The sequence below is a fragment of the Syngnathus leptorhynchus genome, chromosome 6 (genome assembly GCF_054491065.1).
Source record: "Syngnathus leptorhynchus isolate UIUO chromosome 6, UIUO_Slep, whole genome shotgun sequence".
NCBI lineage: Eukaryota > Metazoa > Chordata > Actinopteri > Syngnathiformes > Syngnathidae > Syngnathus > Syngnathus leptorhynchus.
In genome coordinates this window covers 4,971,327-4,989,716 of record NC_141200.1, presented here as the reverse complement: position 1 = coordinate 4,989,716, position 18,390 = coordinate 4,971,327, and the positions used below count along the sequence as shown (strand labels likewise).

Below are 18,390 nucleotides of genomic sequence, written 5' to 3'. Positions count from 1 at the left end.
CTAGACCTAATACATGCAGCGAGAATGTATTTCCAAAAGACTGCTGAGAGGATTCCCTCTGGCACCCGTCAACAATATTTACACATTATTCTCAGAAGTGCATGTAAGCCAGATGGTTCCCCTCCTCTCCCAGAGCAGCAGGACATTGACATGCATCATCGTCCAAGACCTACAGGATGCAAATTACACACCACGCTTGTGCCGAGACTCCGCACTTAGCTCCCCAGCCAATTCATTAGGCACATACACAATCTAAACAAGGGCTGTGGCTATGATATGATATAGTAGTATACATTTATATACATGCGCCACCTTGCATATACATTATATTTATAGATAGCTAAATAGCTAGCTAGCTAGATAGACAGCTAGCTAAATCGATATCCAAATTGCTAGCTAGATAGCTAGATCGATAGCTAGCTAGATATTGATTTGAAGTCATCTCCAGTGCGCTACAACTGGTCTACTTCGGAATAACACTAACAAAGCACCAAATTGATTCACCGAACTAGGCTAACCACTCAGTTGATATTATTCAACACCTCATGCTCAGTCTTTTTTATTTCCACCCATATTTGAATCTCATACCTAGATCTTTTTATGCTTGAAAGTTATGGCCAGTGAGAGAGTATTTGATGATTATTACTACAAATAAAAATCTATTACATTCCTCATTAGAAAAGTATGTAACAAGACACGTTTACTGATAACAACTATAACTATTTATTTGTACCAGTTAGGTTTGCCTGCCTGTTTTTATTTCACATTCATTTGATGTTTTATTTCTCTGGGGAAGGGTAGTATATCTGTAGCACTTGTGGAGAGCAGTTAGATGAATGTGTGTTCATAATACCATGCATCCTGGAAGTATACTGTTTTCAAACATTCAATGAGATTTTGCACGCCTACAGTATGTCAAGTGAGTTAAAGCAGTTGTTTCTGTAAATTGTTTTTTGGGGGGCCCCCAGAGCGCAGATTGACTCTCCGCTCTGCTCTGGAGAGTCTTGTGCGATCCCATTAAACAGGATTTATGGCACCTATGAGCTCACTCCTCCATTACCTTTGGGAGAAGGCCTAAAATGTGTGTGGACATTTGAGCGGATGTGTTTTCATAACTTTTAGACATTTACTCTATGTCGATGGGCAGCGTGATAAGATCATTTAGAGGCATCGCATTCTGACAGCCGCTATCAGGCCGATGTTTGTAATTATCCACTAAGAGAACGTCTGGGAGTCTGCATAGATGGCCTCAGTTAAGGACATTAAAAGGCCTTATCTGTTGTCCTGAAGAGAAGGTCAGCGCGTCTAAATCAGTAAAAATGCCATGATAACAGTTTAGAGAGACAAAATGTCTCCTGAATACTGATTCAGAACAAAGCTCATTTGGTAGTCTGTAAGTCGCGCTCCGTTTGGGTCCATTGGCATTTTTGGGAAATCTGATTATTGATTTTGATGGTTTGTTTACCTTTACGCATATGCTCCACTTTATTCAGTCGAACTATTTCAATGGCCTTCATATGCTTGGAGTGCTTTGTGGTAGCTGCATCTTGTCAAGATTGTCACCTTTCAGATCTTCAGGAGTAAAAAAGAGTCTTTATGATTCTTTTAACTGTCTAAGGGTTCAAGTAGTGTGACACACAAACGTACACAATAGTTTGTTCATCTGATAAAGGCATTTTCATGAGTATTTCAAAACGTTAGCAGAAGTCAATAATGGCCGTCTGGCAAAAAAAAACAAAAACATATTTCACTCTTGGTACTTATTAAAGTGCTCTGGGGCATAAGGTTGTAAATTGGAACCACTGCGGACAAAAGCGGCGGATAAACAATGAAACTGCGTTCACACATACGCCGAGTGTATTTTCTCATGTTTATCGTCTGTTTACTACCCAGAGAACCGTAGACACGTACAAAGTCAAACTCTGTACCTTCTGCTCCTCTGGTGGGGTGACTTTGCTTAAATCTGCATTTGGGTGAATGTTAGCAGTCCCTCTTTTGGATCCTGTGGTGCCCCTGCAATCTCCTGATGTTTAACCCTGCACTTCATCGCAGTGGCGCAGTGATTACAAGCCATCCTGAGGAACATCGATTGTCCTGCTCCTCCTAGGCAAGCCCCACACAATGCTGACGAATGAACTCGTGGCCCTGCCAAGTCCAATTAACTGTCAGTGCCGCATCGACGGGCTCCTCCGTTTGTTGAGAGTGAAGAAAAACAAACTTTTAATCAAATTTGCCTCCAGGCCCCAGGGTATTTGGGGGTTGTAGTAGTTTGCATTCTGCGGCGCTCTCACCCCCGCCTGCATTCACGTCACCCTCTCTCAGGAGCTTCCATTGCATGTTGTGGGGGCCCGAGATAGCGCGGCAACCTGCACCTATTCTATTATCTCGGACTGATAAATCAGTGAGCATTTTAATCGTGTGCCTGGGTAACAAGACTGAATGTATTAATTCACATTTGCATTTCTTAACTATCCAGTAGAATGCGCTCGGTTCTGCGACACAGAATTACCCTGCAGGATTGTTTCAGTGGAAGTTTACAGCGCGTGTCTTTTGTTTTGAATACCAATAAAACAATTGACTGCTTGATCAATAAAAAGCAGGTTGCAATCTAGCAGAATTGTGTTTTTTTTTTTTTTTTTTTTACTCCTCTAAAGTATTAACATCTGCCCAAATCCCCTCTGTTAATTCTCCCAAGGTCGAGCGAGACAAACCACCGTGCTCTTCTCTCCTGTGATTAGAGTAATGCAGGCAAGACCCAAAATTCAATTAAATTGTTTGCTTTTGCCACACAAGGGGACAGAAATCTACTATCTACTTTGGGCATTCTAACTCTAGTTTCCAAATATTGACAAAAGGCACTCTGAGTAATGAAGGAGGTCAAGCTGTGAAAAGCATTGGAAGGCCTGAAGAAAATATGGATTTGGGAGTTCTTTACACATATGAGCAATTGTAGCATTTTTTTTGTGTTTGTGAGCTAAGCTAAAATAAATAAGCTGATCTCTGAGGTGTTTGAATTGAAACTCCTCACCTCATGATTCTTTTTGCCTTTGTTGCGGGCAGAAGCGTTTTTAAGAAGGAATGACAGAAAGCAGACAGCACAAAAAGAGGTTTAAGGTCTACAGATCGATATCGCCAGCCCCTCGTGTGGACTCTCAAACAAGATTCCGTGTGGATTTGGTTTCTTACATCGTCTCCATGTTTGGTTTAATCAAAAGTGACCGATGATTACATGTATTGATGTGTTGTTTGAGTATTTTAGACGCTGGTCCTCTCCATGCTAGTAATCAATCACAATTGAAGGCTCTTGCTGACAGTAGCTGGAACCTTGCGTCAAATCCCCAGATGACTTCATTCATTTGTTTGACGCCTCTTTAATGTAACTACAGTATGTTTTCAATCTCTCTCCCTCTTGCTCTCTCCCGTATAAGTTTACTTCGCTTTGACTTTGAGACTCCAGGAAGAATTATTCATAAGCTGCGTGAGTTTTAGATCGAGCTAGAACGACAGTGTTTTCAGAGCCCAGCACTTCATTTGACATGAACACCGGGATTTCTTCCTTTTTTTTTTTTTTTCTTCCTCGAGTATAAGTCTCACAAGATTCCATTTTATCGTGAAGAGATGAAATTGGGAAAAAAAAAATTATATATTTTTTCTTTTTCAGTCCTTTTATACTTTACAGCCATCAACTGTATATTGAGCCCTCGTAGCATATCGAACGTGTTCAATTTGTATTTTTAAGGAATGCTTGTTGGAACACATTTGTATTATTTCAGCAGATTTTTTTTTTTCCCCCCTCAACAGTGTACGTTATCTAAAAATTCAGAAATAATAAATACACTCCCGCTCACTGACTCCAGCAAAACATCCTTATCATTTCACTTTTTCTCAGTTGAAATAATACACAGTAATTGGCACTGGTGGTGCCTGGGCATGCAGGAAGTCAACCCAAGAATTTATGACTCCATAATGATCATTTGCATAATGTGATATCATTAAAAAGCAATTATGGCTTCATTTTTGTGAGCCCATGTCTCTGTGTTGTTTAGAGTAATTTAGTAAGTATTGGGGCAATCCAGTTAAATTGCTGGCGTGCTCATTTTTAGGGACATGTCCGTCACCCGTGGCACGTGGCAGGTACATTTATTGTTTTGGGGTAAGAAAAGCATCGAGGCAAACAACAGCACTGACCTCAATGTTCATCCAGAAACATTCTGATTATGCAAGTCCGTTGGGCTTTGGTGCAATTGTGAGGGACAAAAAAATGTAATGGAAAGAGTCCCTTCTGGGATTTTTTGATCTAGCAGTATGGCTTCAATCATTGCAACGACAAAATACAAGGCTTGTATAGATCTCTGAAGTTCAACCATTACCAATTTGTGGCCAAGCTCTCATGAGGATAAGAAGGATAGAAAATGGATGGATGCATTTGTGCTCATTGGAAGACCATTTTCTAGTTAACAGAGGAAGATGAACAAGGTCAGAACATTTTGGACAACATTGTCCGTCTGGTCGTGTGTTAGTTAATTGGTCTCTGTCTGGACTCCTCCATTAGCGTCCTGGCAAAAATATATGAAAATAAACGGAAAGGCTTTTATTCGAATTTTCATCCAGATCATTAACAACCCTCTAAAGTCAATTCAGAGATTTTCTTTGAAATGCTTTTTATAACTTTGAAAATAATTCTGTGTGCATGTTAGAGCGCCTCATTGTTAGCAGTGAGTGCATGCACACCACGGAGACAAAAGTGAACAAATAAATAAATTTTCTGAGAATTCTTTGGTTTTCTCATGCCGTTGATGGGGATGGGCCCAATGACATTCCATGAATGAACATCAGTATTTGAGCGGACCCCCCTCGTCATTGACCGCTAATGCCCCGCGGCACAATCGGCTCCGTGCTAATTACAATTGATAATTGAAAAAAAAAAGAAATCAATGTTTGCAAATCGGGATTGTTTTTTTATCAGGTTGACATTGGGTTTTTTTTTTTTTTTTGAGTTGTGTGCGCAGCAGCACAAACATGACTTTGTTTATTGCACTGCAGTCACTGATGTGCCCGGTGGAGATTGACTTCACTATTATTTACCTCTCAAGGCTTTTTTGCTTGTTGTTATATTAAATGCAATCAAAAGGTCTCAGCAGGTAGAGGCGGGTTATTAAAAAAAAAAAAAGCATGCCAGTCAGTCCGACAATATGATGAGCCACACACTTTTATGAACTATGTGATGACACTTTGCTTGTGTTGCTTTAAAAAACAAAAACCCTGAATGGTTTTATTTGAAATATAATAAAGTTGTTTGGTCATACTCTGTAGCCCTTGTTGACCCAGTCGAGGATGTACCGCAGAGGAGACAACAGGCATTTGCAACCCCCCCCCCCCCCCCCCCGCATTGATTTGCGCCTCACACATTGAACACAACTCGGAACAAACCATCAGCTCCACTTTGCGATACCAGCTCGCTCCGACGCTTTTTTTTAATCACAAACGTGTCTTCTTTAAACGACCTAAGTTATTTAGTCATCACTTTTAATGATCCGGATAATCAGCCGTCGCATCCTTGTTTTCTATCCTTCCGGTGCTATCAAGCAGTCAGCACGTGTGTCTGAGCAATTTGTGCTTGGAGATTCTCCTCCTTATGTTGTTAACTTGGCCTCATGCTCATCAGTCCTCAGGGGGAGAGGGAAAGAAATGCACAGGGCCTGGGAGATAATGAATTAAGACAGGACAAGTAACACGCCCAACAAGCGAAGCTGCAAGCAGGGCGCTTCTCCCATCTAGCAGAACCACCCCTATGACTATTGGCAGCTTTTTATGTATGCTTTCCAAAATGGATTTATCAAGCGAACGGCGACGTGACCATGCTGTAGTCTTGTTTTGTTTCCTTGTTGCGGCTAAAATCAAAACCTTACGCCCAAAGTCAACTGGGATGGGCTGGGTTCAGATAATGGATGGATATCACTGCTTCTATTCACTCGCATTAAAATGCATTGAGATTTAGCTTATTTGAGCTTATCTTATTTTATAAGCCAAAATGTAGATGTAAGTAAACAATGCTCAACCTATGGCTGCTTTTGAGTTTGATAAAAAAAAAAAAAAAAAATGCTGATTTCTTTGTTTTTTGACAAACCCCCAAAACAGCCTTTAGCGTAAGTCAGGGATTTTCATGGTGTGGTCAGTCCCCTCGGTGAACATAAAATTGTTATTGCTGTTATTGCTGTAGCGGTGCTTGTTTGTGCTAGGGTCCACTTGGGGTTTAAAAAAAGAGAGTTGTGGGTTACTTTGAATCGGTTCGAGACAGATTTCAATGAATTAATTATAGAACTAAAACTATAGGTGACAAGAACAATACACAGTTGCTAATTAAATATAAAATATATAAATAAATCAATAGATAGATAAATCAATAGATAAATAAATACATAGATACATTAATAAATAAATAGATACATTAATGAAGGAATAAATAAATATATATATAAATAGAGAGATAGATAAATAAATAAATAAATAAATAAATAAATAAATAAGGTGCTGATACAAGTGCAAATAATTCAAATTTCTAAATGCCCTCTGAGGGCTTGATTGTATAGAGAGGCCTATCCTACCTTAAATATACTACCTACCTACCTACCTACCTACCTACCTACCTACCTACCTACCTACCTACCAATAATAGCTATTGAATGTGACAGTTAAACCTGATGTTCCATCTGGATTTTCCCAAAAGGGAATAAATAACTCCAACTAATAAAACATGAATCAGATAGAGTGCCCTGTACAGTATCTTCAGCTAAAATAGCCATAAATGTAACCAAAGTGAGATAAATGGATGACTTTCCACAATAATCATGGCTTTCCCCCCGTCGTAGTCTGTCCCGAGGACTCTTCACTTTATTAGTCTGCATGATTTATTCCATATGCTAAGATGAATGGACGAATGTCGAAGAACGTTATTGGATGTCCCTGGCACGTTACAAATAACTCATTGTCAAAAGAGTCCATAATGTGGTGTCAGCTGAATTGCGAGTGGAATTGTCATTGTTTGTGTGAAAAAGATAAATGTTGAATACTTGAGCATGGAAAGTCTGACTCACCGTGTTAAAGTCATAACTAAATGAAGATAATTAAAGTCTCATTTGGGGAGTCATTAGATATAGCAGCTTGCAAAGACTTTTTTTTGGTGTTGTTTTTATCAGATAATAGTTTTACTTTGTTGCGCATAGACTAAGACTAAATGACTAACATGCATTTTGCCACATGTAACTATGGTAACAAAGTGCAGTAGAAGCAGCTTTATTTCTTATTTATTTAGAGCTTCCTTTATTCTCTGTGTATTCTACCAAAGACAGAAATAATTAGAAAGAAATGATCGAAGCCTTAGACTGTACTGTAAATGAGGCGTAAAAAGTGCTCAGTGTTTCTTACTCAACCGGTAACAATGCGTGTTAATCATAGTCATGAGGCAGAGAGTCAATAGCAACAATGTATTTTCACCTTAAAGGAGACACATTGTGATTTTAATCACAATCTAAAATCCAAGTGTCTAAATACCATCAAAATAGAGCAAGGGTATATTCATTATTAATTCATTATATCTGTGTCTTGCTGATTGCTGAGTGTCTTTCTCGATTCTGCTTACAAAAGCAAAGGCTAGAACTTTTACACGACATGATAGAAAAGTCTAAGTGGCACTAGTTTAATAAAGAGGACAAAAAAAGTGGCATTAATTAACGCTCACTTCAATCCTCCTTGATAATTATCTCACTCTGTTTTGGATGTTTTTCTCCATGCAATATATTTTGTGTTCATATTTAGCAGTTTCTAGAACGGATTGATTTGATCTACATTCTTTATTATGGGAATTATTGCTTTGGGTTTTGTTTCGGTGTTTGCCAGTCTTTCAAGAACCGATTAATTTTTAAAACGGATGTTTGTCATGCAGAAACTGCAAGAGTTGGGCTTCAACAACCTTGCGGACAACTTTCTCACAAAACCTGTCATTAAAGTCTTTGACTCGACTATTTTAAATTGAGCTTTCAGAGGTTTTTGGCGACCTTTTTATTATAGAGGGTCAATCAGTGTGTGCTCAGGAGGCCACGCTGAGGAGAACTTGTGAGCAAAGTCAGCTGCTGAAAGTTGTTTGTTCTTAATCCCACCGCAGCCGGTCACCCATCACGCCGACTCCTGAGCGCACTTCAAAGCTCGGCAGGAGCGCGGCGGCTTTCTCAGTCCGTGCTTTGGACGTCACCTTCAAAAGTTTACATTTGGCTCTTTCCTCACAATGCAATCTGTTTTGTTCCAGCCAAGGGGATTATACCCGGCACCTTGGGATTGTTCTTCTCCCTTGTATGTGAGGTTATCCTCATCCTTACTCTTAAACGATATGAGCTGGGAGAGTCCGAGGCAGTTTGTGTAAGTGTCCGCTCGTTAGGCAGCCTGACCCGAGTCGGTGCAGTTAATGGGTCGAATCGTGAGCCTCGTCGGTTTCAGACGCGCCTTGAGACTTGTTGACGCCGGCAAAACCACTCACTGGCGGCGAATCGTCACATCACTCAATTTAGCTGTGCTCTCTAGAAGCTGATGTCCTCTCACGCTGGCGTCCTCCGTGTTTGCTCGCCTCACATCAGCTCTGACTTCTAAATTACAACTAACCGCCGTCAATGTCGGCAAAGTGCGAGACACCTGGGCAAAGTCGGATAATGGGCTTTTGCTCTGCGTGTGCCAGGGCTCCCGGCTTGCAAGCCACAGACGACTTTCCAACTCCAAACGTTTGAGCTCATAAGTAGTTGAAAAGTACACAATGCACTTTTTGTGTGATCACCTACAAGTGTTTGAGCTGTGCAAATGTAATTTCTGCACGATGAAGTGGAGTGGAGAGGTGGACACTGAATATTAGTATCTGTGGGAGGAAGTGCTTGTTGACCCAAGCGGGTCACTAAATCCTGAAACATGAAACGAAAACACTACCACCTAACCCACACGTTCGATTTGAATTGTAAAATCAGTTATTTAAATCGGGAATGAAATGTGAAAGTGATATCTATGGAATATCAAACTTGGCCTCAATATCCTAGTCTTTTTTCAACCACTCAACCTTACACCGCACACGAGGCCGAGCGGGAACAAATTTCTCTTCATTCGAGCGGCACGTTTGACGACCACCCTCTGGGCGGGCCTGTCTATATCCTCCAAGTGAATGATCATCTTCCCGCTGTGCGCCTGGAAAAACAAGCTTGGCCGGCAACCACCAAATCGCCTTCATTGAGCTTCCATGTTGGTTGATCACACCTCTGGCAAAACGAACATGCAAGATACTCACCAAGCAATCAATAGTGGAATATTCACCTAACAGGCTCCGGCGAATAGACCTCAAACTGTTTTTTTTTTTTATGGTGAGCAACAGAGCAGGTGTTGATGGAGATACATCAGGCCCGAGCAATCACTTAAAGCAGCACTCCACTCTCTGAAGAACAATTAGGTTTGCGAAGCGGCCGGTATCCTGCGCTCTGGGCCAATTGCTCTTCACATAAAAAATGGCTGTTTATTTAACATTGAAGGATTAGCTCTTTGCTTGCAGTTTGTGGGATTATTGAGTGGCTCTAAACACACCTGTCACTTGCGAATGTGCTTGTTTTACAACGCTCCCTCAGGCCCCACTTGGTCATGTCATCCGACTATTTACTCGAGCCCATGTGAAGCTGCAATTTTTAAAAGGGTCAATATAACAATACAGTGGCAAGAGCCAAGAGTGCGATTACGGGAGATGAATGTTGTCTCATTCGAGTATTGTCTACGCAATTACTCCAATGAAATACAAATAGTTTAGCAAACTTGTAAAAAGCTAACGCTTGACCGTCAATGCATTTTTTTGTCAATAAAGATTTATCAGGCGGTTTTGTTTCCTTGTTTGCCCCGCAGGTTGCGAAAGTGATTTCTGGGGACCTCATTGCAGCAATCGCTGCCAGTGTCAAAATGGGGCTAAGTGCAACCCGATCACAGGGGCATGCGTCTGCACCGACGGTTACCAAGGATGGCGCTGCGAAGAACTCTGTGAGCCGGGTTACTACGGGAAGGCTTGCCAACTGCCGTGCCAGTGTCTCAACGGAGCTACCTGCGACCACGAAACCGGAGAGTGCATCTGCGCACCGGGCTACGCCGGCGCCTTGTGAGTCGTGACGTCCTATTGCGACTTGAAATCCGTGTCTGACTGTTGATTTACATGGCGGCAGCTGTGGCCAACGCTGCCCGTATGGAAGTCACGGACCGCAATGTGAACAAGGCTGTCCGTGTCAAAATGGAGGCACGTGTCATCACATCACTGGGGATTGTTCCTGCCGTGCAGGCTGGACGGTAGGTCCCTTGAGTTAAATGTTCATCAATGGTGAAAAAAAATCAGTCCTTCCATATTTTCTCAAATTTTCACCCAAATGAATACGGTTCTATTCTTCACAGGGTTCCGTTTGTGGCCAACCGTGTCCTCTCGGAAAATACGGCATCAACTGTAGTAAAGACTGCTCGTGTCGCAACGGCGGCTTTTGTGACCACGTCACAGGCCAGTGTCAATGTGCAGCTGGTTTCAGCGGTCGCAGGTACCACCGTGATACCCCCGACGGCTCAATTTAACACACAAAATGATACAACGCGATGTTTAATACGTCCAATTTGCATATAGGTCAGACGACGGGATGATATATTGATATTCCGAGTGACAGTTTCACGCCGACAATTACGCAGCCTGTAAAGTCCCCGGCTGACCTATTCTCTTTGTTGACTTCCTAATGAGACACCAACCTGTTATTTTAAAAGAGAACGGAAACGCTCGAATAAGTCCATTCACGAGTGAAATAAGTTGTTAAAAAAAGAAGAAGCCATTATTCCATTTCAAGGTGAGCTGGAAGCTTCCAATAGTGTTGTAAATGTTTAATTAATCCCGTATTTCATACTGAGCGGTCAGGATTTCGTGTCTCCAGCCTTCATCTTCTTCTACTCCCAACTTGTCCATTGATCTCACGGTGGGCTACATTCTGTTTGGGCTCTGGTCATCAATTATAAGTAATGGGTTTTTATTAAAGTCTCATTGAAATCCACACATCTTTTTAGTTCCCAGGGTCTGGCGGAGAAGCTTGGCTTTATTACTTCAGCTCAATCGTCTGTCTGATGGAAACCTTGTCAAGACCTTTATTCTACCTTATTATTTTTGGGCCAAATTGCGCTCATTCATTTTGTCAGCGGTCAGCAAATTAATCTGCTAGGAATAGTCTGGCCCAGCCTAGCATGAAGAAATTTACAGTACGATGGGAGACGTCTGCTCACTTCTTTAGGTAGTCTTGAGTTGTAACCTACAAGTTCCGAGAAAGTCCCACGTTGTACTTAGCAAGTCATGTTCAATATTGTCTTGACTGGTTGGAAATAATGGACTAAATTATGTATATTGAATAATAAAGCATCCTTAAAAAAAATTGGAATACTTTATCCGTAAATTCACGCCTAAGTCAGATTGCGTGTCAACTGGAGTCATTTTTAAAAACTAGGTTCTTCCAAAAATAATTAACACCAAAATCATCATTTTTTGATCACCACTGTCATAGAGATATTCATTTAAAAAGATGTACTTGGCAGGAATTATTATTAGATCAAAGCATTTGAATACACTTGTACTTCCCTTTCACAATTACGTCTTGGAGAGAGACAGACTCATGTTTGGCAGTGATAATGGTTACAAAGTCCGCCCCCTGCAGAGACACACAAGCGCTATGAGCTCACTTCAGGGATTTGCTTTGGCCCATTTTTTTTTCCCTACAGTATGAATGAAAGATTTATAACTGTATTTAAGTGTTGATACTAAGCGACTGTTTATAAATTCCAGTATAAAATTCATTTCAACTCTCGAGTAGTAGCTAACTAAACCTTTGCAACAAACCACAGGCTAGAGCTTTAATTTCATTTCAAATTTGTTATTCCGTTTTTCTCTTGGGGCAAACGTCTTTTAAAATACAGTACAAAATGCGGTCAACTAAATCATCACGTAGGCAATTTCTTAGCAAAGTACCTTTTGTTTTGTCGTAATAAAGTCATTTGTTATGGATTTTGTTTGTGTGTGGGTGATGTGATGGTAATGCAAATTTTATTTAAGCAAGTTTGGGACCTTGGGACAAATGACATTTCTGACTTGTGTATTGAGCTGACAATTGTGGAAAACTACCATTTTTTATACATAGTTGTCGGTAATGTATTCATTGTTATCATTTCACAAAGCAGCTTTCAAATAAATAGTCACTGAAGGAAGGATGTGTCCTCACAGGTGCCAGGATGACTGTCCCGTGGGTACCTACGGCCCTCAATGTAACCAAAAATGCGAGTGCCACAATGGCGCTAAGTGCCACCACATCAATGGCGCCTGTTTGTGTGAAACTGGTTTCAAAGGACCTAATTGCCAGGAGAGATTCTGTCCCCCGGGCCTTTATGGCCTTATCTGTGACAAGTACTGTCCCTGTAATGCCACCAACACTGCCAGGTAAGTAAATGGCTTTTGACTAAGGACTTCAAACTTCATTTTTTTGCCTCATTTTTAATTCTTAAGCACCTCTCATTCTGAAGTCTGAACACCTCTCGGCCATGTCACCCAGTTAACGTTTCATTGTGACCTCCGCTTCATTCATAATTTCTCAGCATTCATAGTTAATGCCGTGTTAATGCTCTGATTCTGGTTGCATAGAAGTCACCGCAGAGTGAAGGAGAAAGGACACTACTCATTTTTTCCCAAATCGGCACACACACACACACACACACACACACTCACTAGGGATACGCTGTGCTGATACCGAACGTCTTTAAAAATGCTCTGATACCATGACACCCGATACCACTTAATCTCTCATGTACAACAATGTTTCTTCCGAATTTTTAAATTGAAAACAAACACAAAATAAAAAGATGATAAATTTGCTTTCATTGCATCCCTAGCACACACACACACACACACACACACACACACACACACACACACACACACACACACACACACACACACACACACACACATTTCTGTTGTTGCATTTTAGTCTCATCTATTCTTCTTGTTATACTCCAAGCTGCCACCCACTTTCTGGAGAGTGCGTCTGCACTGCGGGTTGGACAGGGATTTACTGTAATGAGACCTGCCCGGCTGGCTACTATGGGGAAGGATGCATGTCGCCGTGTAGCTGCACCAACGGAGCTGACTGCCACCCCATGACTGGGACCTGCATGTGTGCACCGGGATTTATGGTGAGTCTTTTTTTTTTTTGCATTACGATCATTTGAATTGCATTAATACAAAATGGTAGCACAGAAATAAATTTGTATTATTTCCACTGTAATAATACAGCAATATAATACAAAACAAATATTGAGCACAGGATACATTTCTACTCCAGTCCTTTAGGTGTCGCTAATGTATTTTACACGGTGATTGATAACAGCCAATAGAGGAGGAGAAGCCAGTTTTTGCAATGATGAAAATAAAACACATTGGAAAAAAATGGATTGGTCTTTCCCTTGGCCAAAAAAAAGAGGAAAAAACATTACCATTTGTATTTATCCTAATCGTAAAATGATATCTTTTTTTCCTAATCAACCCTCAAGTTCCCACTAATTAGAGTGCATTTGATTATCCCAAATTCTATTACAATCTTATGGGAACCTGCTATATAACATCCTATTTCCATTCAATCATCAATTGACTTGCAATCTTATTTCCTGTCACATTCATTTTTCATTAAGCTTGTAGACAGTCACTGAGGAAAAGGAGGCAAATATCTGAACTCTTAATAAAACATCATGCCCCCACTTTTAGTTTCCGAAATAAAATACTGTAGTCCCTCAACGAACACAATCTCCACCGTATACGTGTCCGTTCCGAGCAGCCGCATCATCCCCTTTTGTAACTCTAATTATTTGTACAACTTCTCTCGCGTGTTTCTCGCCTCGCAATTTGAAGTTACAGAGCGACGGTGACCGGGAGAGTGTCTTGCGAGCAACATAACATTACAGTGGAAATTGCCTTTGTCTTGGAACGGGAGGGGCCTCCATGGCGAATTGAGCCACGGAGCGAGGCCGCGGACTGTGTCTTAATTTGCTCCACCTGTTCTTCCACGCCAGGGAGGTCTGCCAGATCCATTAAACAGACCTTGAGGGCAGAAGTCAGATGGAAACTACATATGGAGGAGCGCCGCGTGCGTGTAGAAAGACAGTCGTGTTTTCTTCGAGAGACCTTTAACAAAAATAGCACACGACACGGCGGCGGCTGAGCCGCCGTGTCTGTTAGCGTGTAACCTTTTGTCACTTCCCGCCCGATCATTATCGCACAGGGTGCTTTTAAAAGTGCTTGATGATTGCGTCCCGGCTACAATTGTCTGTGAAATGGCTTCCTCGGCTTACCGCCGACGGGCCGGAGTCTCCCCTGCTGCATCTTTGTTCGGCGGCCCCATCGGGGGGGGGAGAAAAGCAAGCAAAGTCGGCTGAGCTAGCATGCTTGATTTAACTCTGGTAATTGGACATGCGCTTTTTGGACTGGGACAAAATAATTACATGTTGCCTATTCAGGCAATGCCCCGCCCCCCTTTCACCTCCGGGATTACATATGTAGTGACATCTGCGGTATGTTTATAATATCTGCATTCTGTTGGCACGACTGAATGTGAACGATGCGCGCATTAGCGAGTCTGAGAATGATTCCAGTCGGCCTTTGTTGGTGGCGAAAAGAAATGATTTCCTCGTCTCTCAGGGGGCTTTCCGAGCTCATCAAAAGGTTCACAGGTTCATTTTATGTCTCGCCGCATGAATTTTAAGATGCGCCCGCTCTTCGGGCTGTTAGATGAACTGTTAAGGAATGAGACTGATTGGTAATTATCAACGTCATTTGCATCCAATCTCAAAGGGTAGCGAACAGATCAATGTTGCTCTTCAATTATACGATGATGCCGAGGAGTTGAGGCCAAGGACGCGGCGACGCTTTGGTAGGGTGGATTCGTCACCTCGCCGACTGGATTGTTACGTAAGGTCCTGCAGGGGCAGACTGACAGCCCAGTGTTTTAATAATGACTTTCCACATGCATGCTTTATTGCTTCTAACGGCTCAAAAGGAATATGAATCAGACGCTAATGAGGGGGTTTTGTCTCTTGAGAGCAGCCCGACCTCAGTTCTGCCTTTTCCCATTCGCGTGTCGTCGTGAAGTCAACATGGTCGTTTTGTCAAGTCCAGCGGTCGTTTTGCAGAAGCTTGACCAGTCCCGACATTTAAAAAAAAAAAAAAGGAAAATGCGGAACTGCTTTTCTTGCCGCTGTCATTTCCAGCAGAACAAAGCTTCATTGCCGCCGATTGATCAAAATTTCATCGGCAGACGGGGGCTTTTATGTGTCGCGCTGAGGGGGGAGGAGAATCGTTTTAAGATGCGCCTTCCGCCCTTGCTATCCTCCAGCACATCTCCAGCCTTCTGTTTAAACAGAGTTCAAAATGATAATGAGAGCAGCAAGCAGGCCGGCGGTCCCCCAGCAGTCGTGCGAGAGGGGCCCGAGTCGTGCAGGACTCTTGCGAGCCCCTAATTGGAACTCTAAATCATTGTGTCACCTGTCACTCAAGCATCAGTATGCAATGGTGGCCATGTGGAAGAAGGGTGGCTGTGATCTCCAACTTTTAAGGACGGACTAGACAGGTGCAGTTAGCCTTTAAAGCAGAGGCATTGGAATGACGGCAGGTTATGAAGGACATGCTGGGCAATACAGCAGATGTGATGAGTTTAAAGAGTTGCACCACAGTGGCCATCAACCAGCCGCCCATCGCCGCTGTTATTAATGTGAATTCCAGTCTGTGATTCCTCACACATCTCAGCGCCCACCCAGCGCTTGTATTAAACCCCCCCCTATTTTCACCACCAGTTTCAACCAACCCCAAAAGAGCATTCAGGACAATTCTGAGTATCCTCCAATGCGCAGTATGAGAAATTCCTTAAATCCTCGCACGGCCGCACCTAACGCTAGGAGTCATAATTGGGGGACAAGGACATGACCCTTGAGCTATTACTGTTCGCTAGGGTGCAGAACCAAGCTAGAAATGATCTCTGGTCTCTATGGCAACTGAATCCCAATGGCTAGCCTTTCTTTTTTTTTTTTATATATATATATAGTTTAGTCTTAACCAATAATGGGAAAAAATATTAACATACAATAATGTTACATTTCACTCGTGCATATATATATATATATATATATATATATATATATATATATATATATATATATATATATATATATATATATTCATATTTATTTTTATATATTTTTCATTTATATACTTATTTATTTTTGCATTATAATATTATATATGTGAGTGGTTCAAAGCCTGGGAACTTTATATTTTTCCACTAGTATTGTTTTATTAATATATCAGGCATGTTGCTGAACGGTGTTTGATCAAAATTCTGCCTTATCAATCACAATCACTAATCATTAATATTAATCGATCAAGGTCAAAAATAGACTGTAATGCAGATGTTCAAAATGGCTAGGTCAGCCACGTTTATTTCTACGTTGATTATTTTCCGCTTTGTTATTATCTCCCTCGCAGGGTGAAGACTGCGCCACCGAGTGTCCTCTCGGTTTGTTTGGACCGAGCTGCATGTCCACCTGCTCTTGCCATAATCACGCTTCCTGCTCGCCTGTGGATGGATCCTGCACGTGTAGGGAAGGTACGCCTAGCGTGATATCCTACCACTTCAAATCATTGGAGGTTACGTCTGAGGGCCAGTGATCCTCTAATGAACGACTCTCGAGGCCTCTTGCCGAACACCGACGGTGAACCTCGTGTCGTAAGTGACAAGTTGCTCTCAAAGGAATTGTACTTTTCTTCAGGCGTTCTTCAAGGAGGTGAGGCCTCTGCAGCTCTTTGCTGTGTGGCCTCTATGACAGGTTATGTCTAATGAGGACTCGAAGGAGTGTGGATAGGATGGCTTATCATTCTTAACACTGAGGAGGGTTAGTGGTTCACTCCCATGGGGTACTGGTAGAGAAGGTTCTGGTCCAGGATTCTGACCTGATCGGAGATCTGAGTCTTGTTATGGTGACGGGTTGGTACGTTAGGTAAATGGTGTATGAAGAGAAATATATCACAGTGGAAAACCTACGTATTTTTGTGTTTCATCCATTTTGGAAAGTTTGAGTAAAATTGGATCGAAAGCCAAAGAAATATTTCCTATCGGAAATAATGTAAACTTTATTAATCCGTTCAAGAACGACAAACAAAAATAAACCACTGTGCTAATTCCGAAAATATTTGTGTTAGTCCTTGTCAAGCAAGTTTGAGTCAAATTGGATCGAATGAAAACCAAAGAAATATTTCCTATAGGGAATAATGTAAACTTTATTAATCCGTTCAAGAACGACAAACAAAAATAAACAACTGTGCTAATTGCGGTTACATTTGTGTTAGGCCTTGTCATGTGGGTATTTTATTATTATTTTTTTTTAAGTGTGCTGAGATTCCCTAAAAAGTCAATAAACATTGTCGACAGGGCCCTGTCATCGGCGAGTTTCGTGAGATAAAAAGGTGCTGACAACTGTTGTTGCGGTGACACCTCGCCTGTCACTTTTTTTTTTTTATGCCTCGTGTATTCAGACATGATCGCCTGCCGCCATCCATCACAGCACTGGCAAGAGAGGAAGGAATCAATGCTTGCTGTTAGACTTTGACACAGTCAGTGAGAAGAATGATTGAGTCAACAAGAGAAGGACTTTCTTCACTGTTTAACGGGCTGGATTGGACTGTACGATCAATATTCTTCTCCACGTCACGCTCCGCATATCTTCCGCTGTCGATAAATGTACAGTATTATGCACAAGAGAGGAGAACGGGGCCGCGTCCCCTCGGGGGGGGGGGGTAGTTGGCAGGTGCTTCAGACGATGCTCCAAATTGTCCATTTCATATCGCCGCATGCGTCTCGCTGCACGTGACGACATCAGAGCGAGGATTTTGAGAGAAATGATCATGACACAACTCTTTTGTTTCTAGAAATGCCGGTTTGGAACCCAACTCAATGAATTTGATTACTGGGATTATTTTAGGTTAAAAACAAAATATTTTGGATTGTTGTTCTCTGCTCCATCTTTCTCCAGGCTGGCAAGGAATGGACTGCTCCATCCTGTGCCCCAGTGGTCTTTGGGGTCTTGGCTGTAATCAGTCTTGCTCGTGCGCCAACGGTGCCGCCTGTGACCCGGTCGACGGCACCTGTACGTGTTCTCCGGGCTGGCGGGGCGAACACTGCAAAGAACCCTGCCCTGTAAGTATGAAACTAAACTAAGAGGATATTGCAAATCTCCTCGTGACCTTGAACTCAGTGTGGTGTTAAATTGTTGAAC

General features: G+C 41.9%; 1 protein-coding gene across 3 annotated transcripts in view; it reads left to right on the top strand.

The window, feature by feature from the left end:
- megf11 (multiple EGF-like-domains 11) overlaps positions 1–18,390 on the top strand; it is a 58,278-nt gene that overhangs the window by 25,297 nt on the left and 14,591 nt on the right. For all 3 annotated transcript variants that reach the window (XM_085914363.1, XM_085914364.1, XM_085914362.1), the window contains exons 7-13: positions 9,919–10,165; positions 10,230–10,350; positions 10,453–10,589; positions 12,302–12,514; positions 13,092–13,266; positions 16,604–16,724; positions 18,148–18,311. In XM_085914363.1, coding sequence (XP_085770489.1) covers positions 9,919–10,165; positions 10,230–10,350; positions 10,453–10,589; positions 12,302–12,514; positions 13,092–13,266; positions 16,604–16,724; positions 18,148–18,311 — 1,178 coding nt within the window. The remainder of the gene's footprint in view (positions 1–9,918; positions 10,166–10,229; positions 10,351–10,452; positions 10,590–12,301; positions 12,515–13,091; positions 13,267–16,603; positions 16,725–18,147; positions 18,312–18,390) is intronic.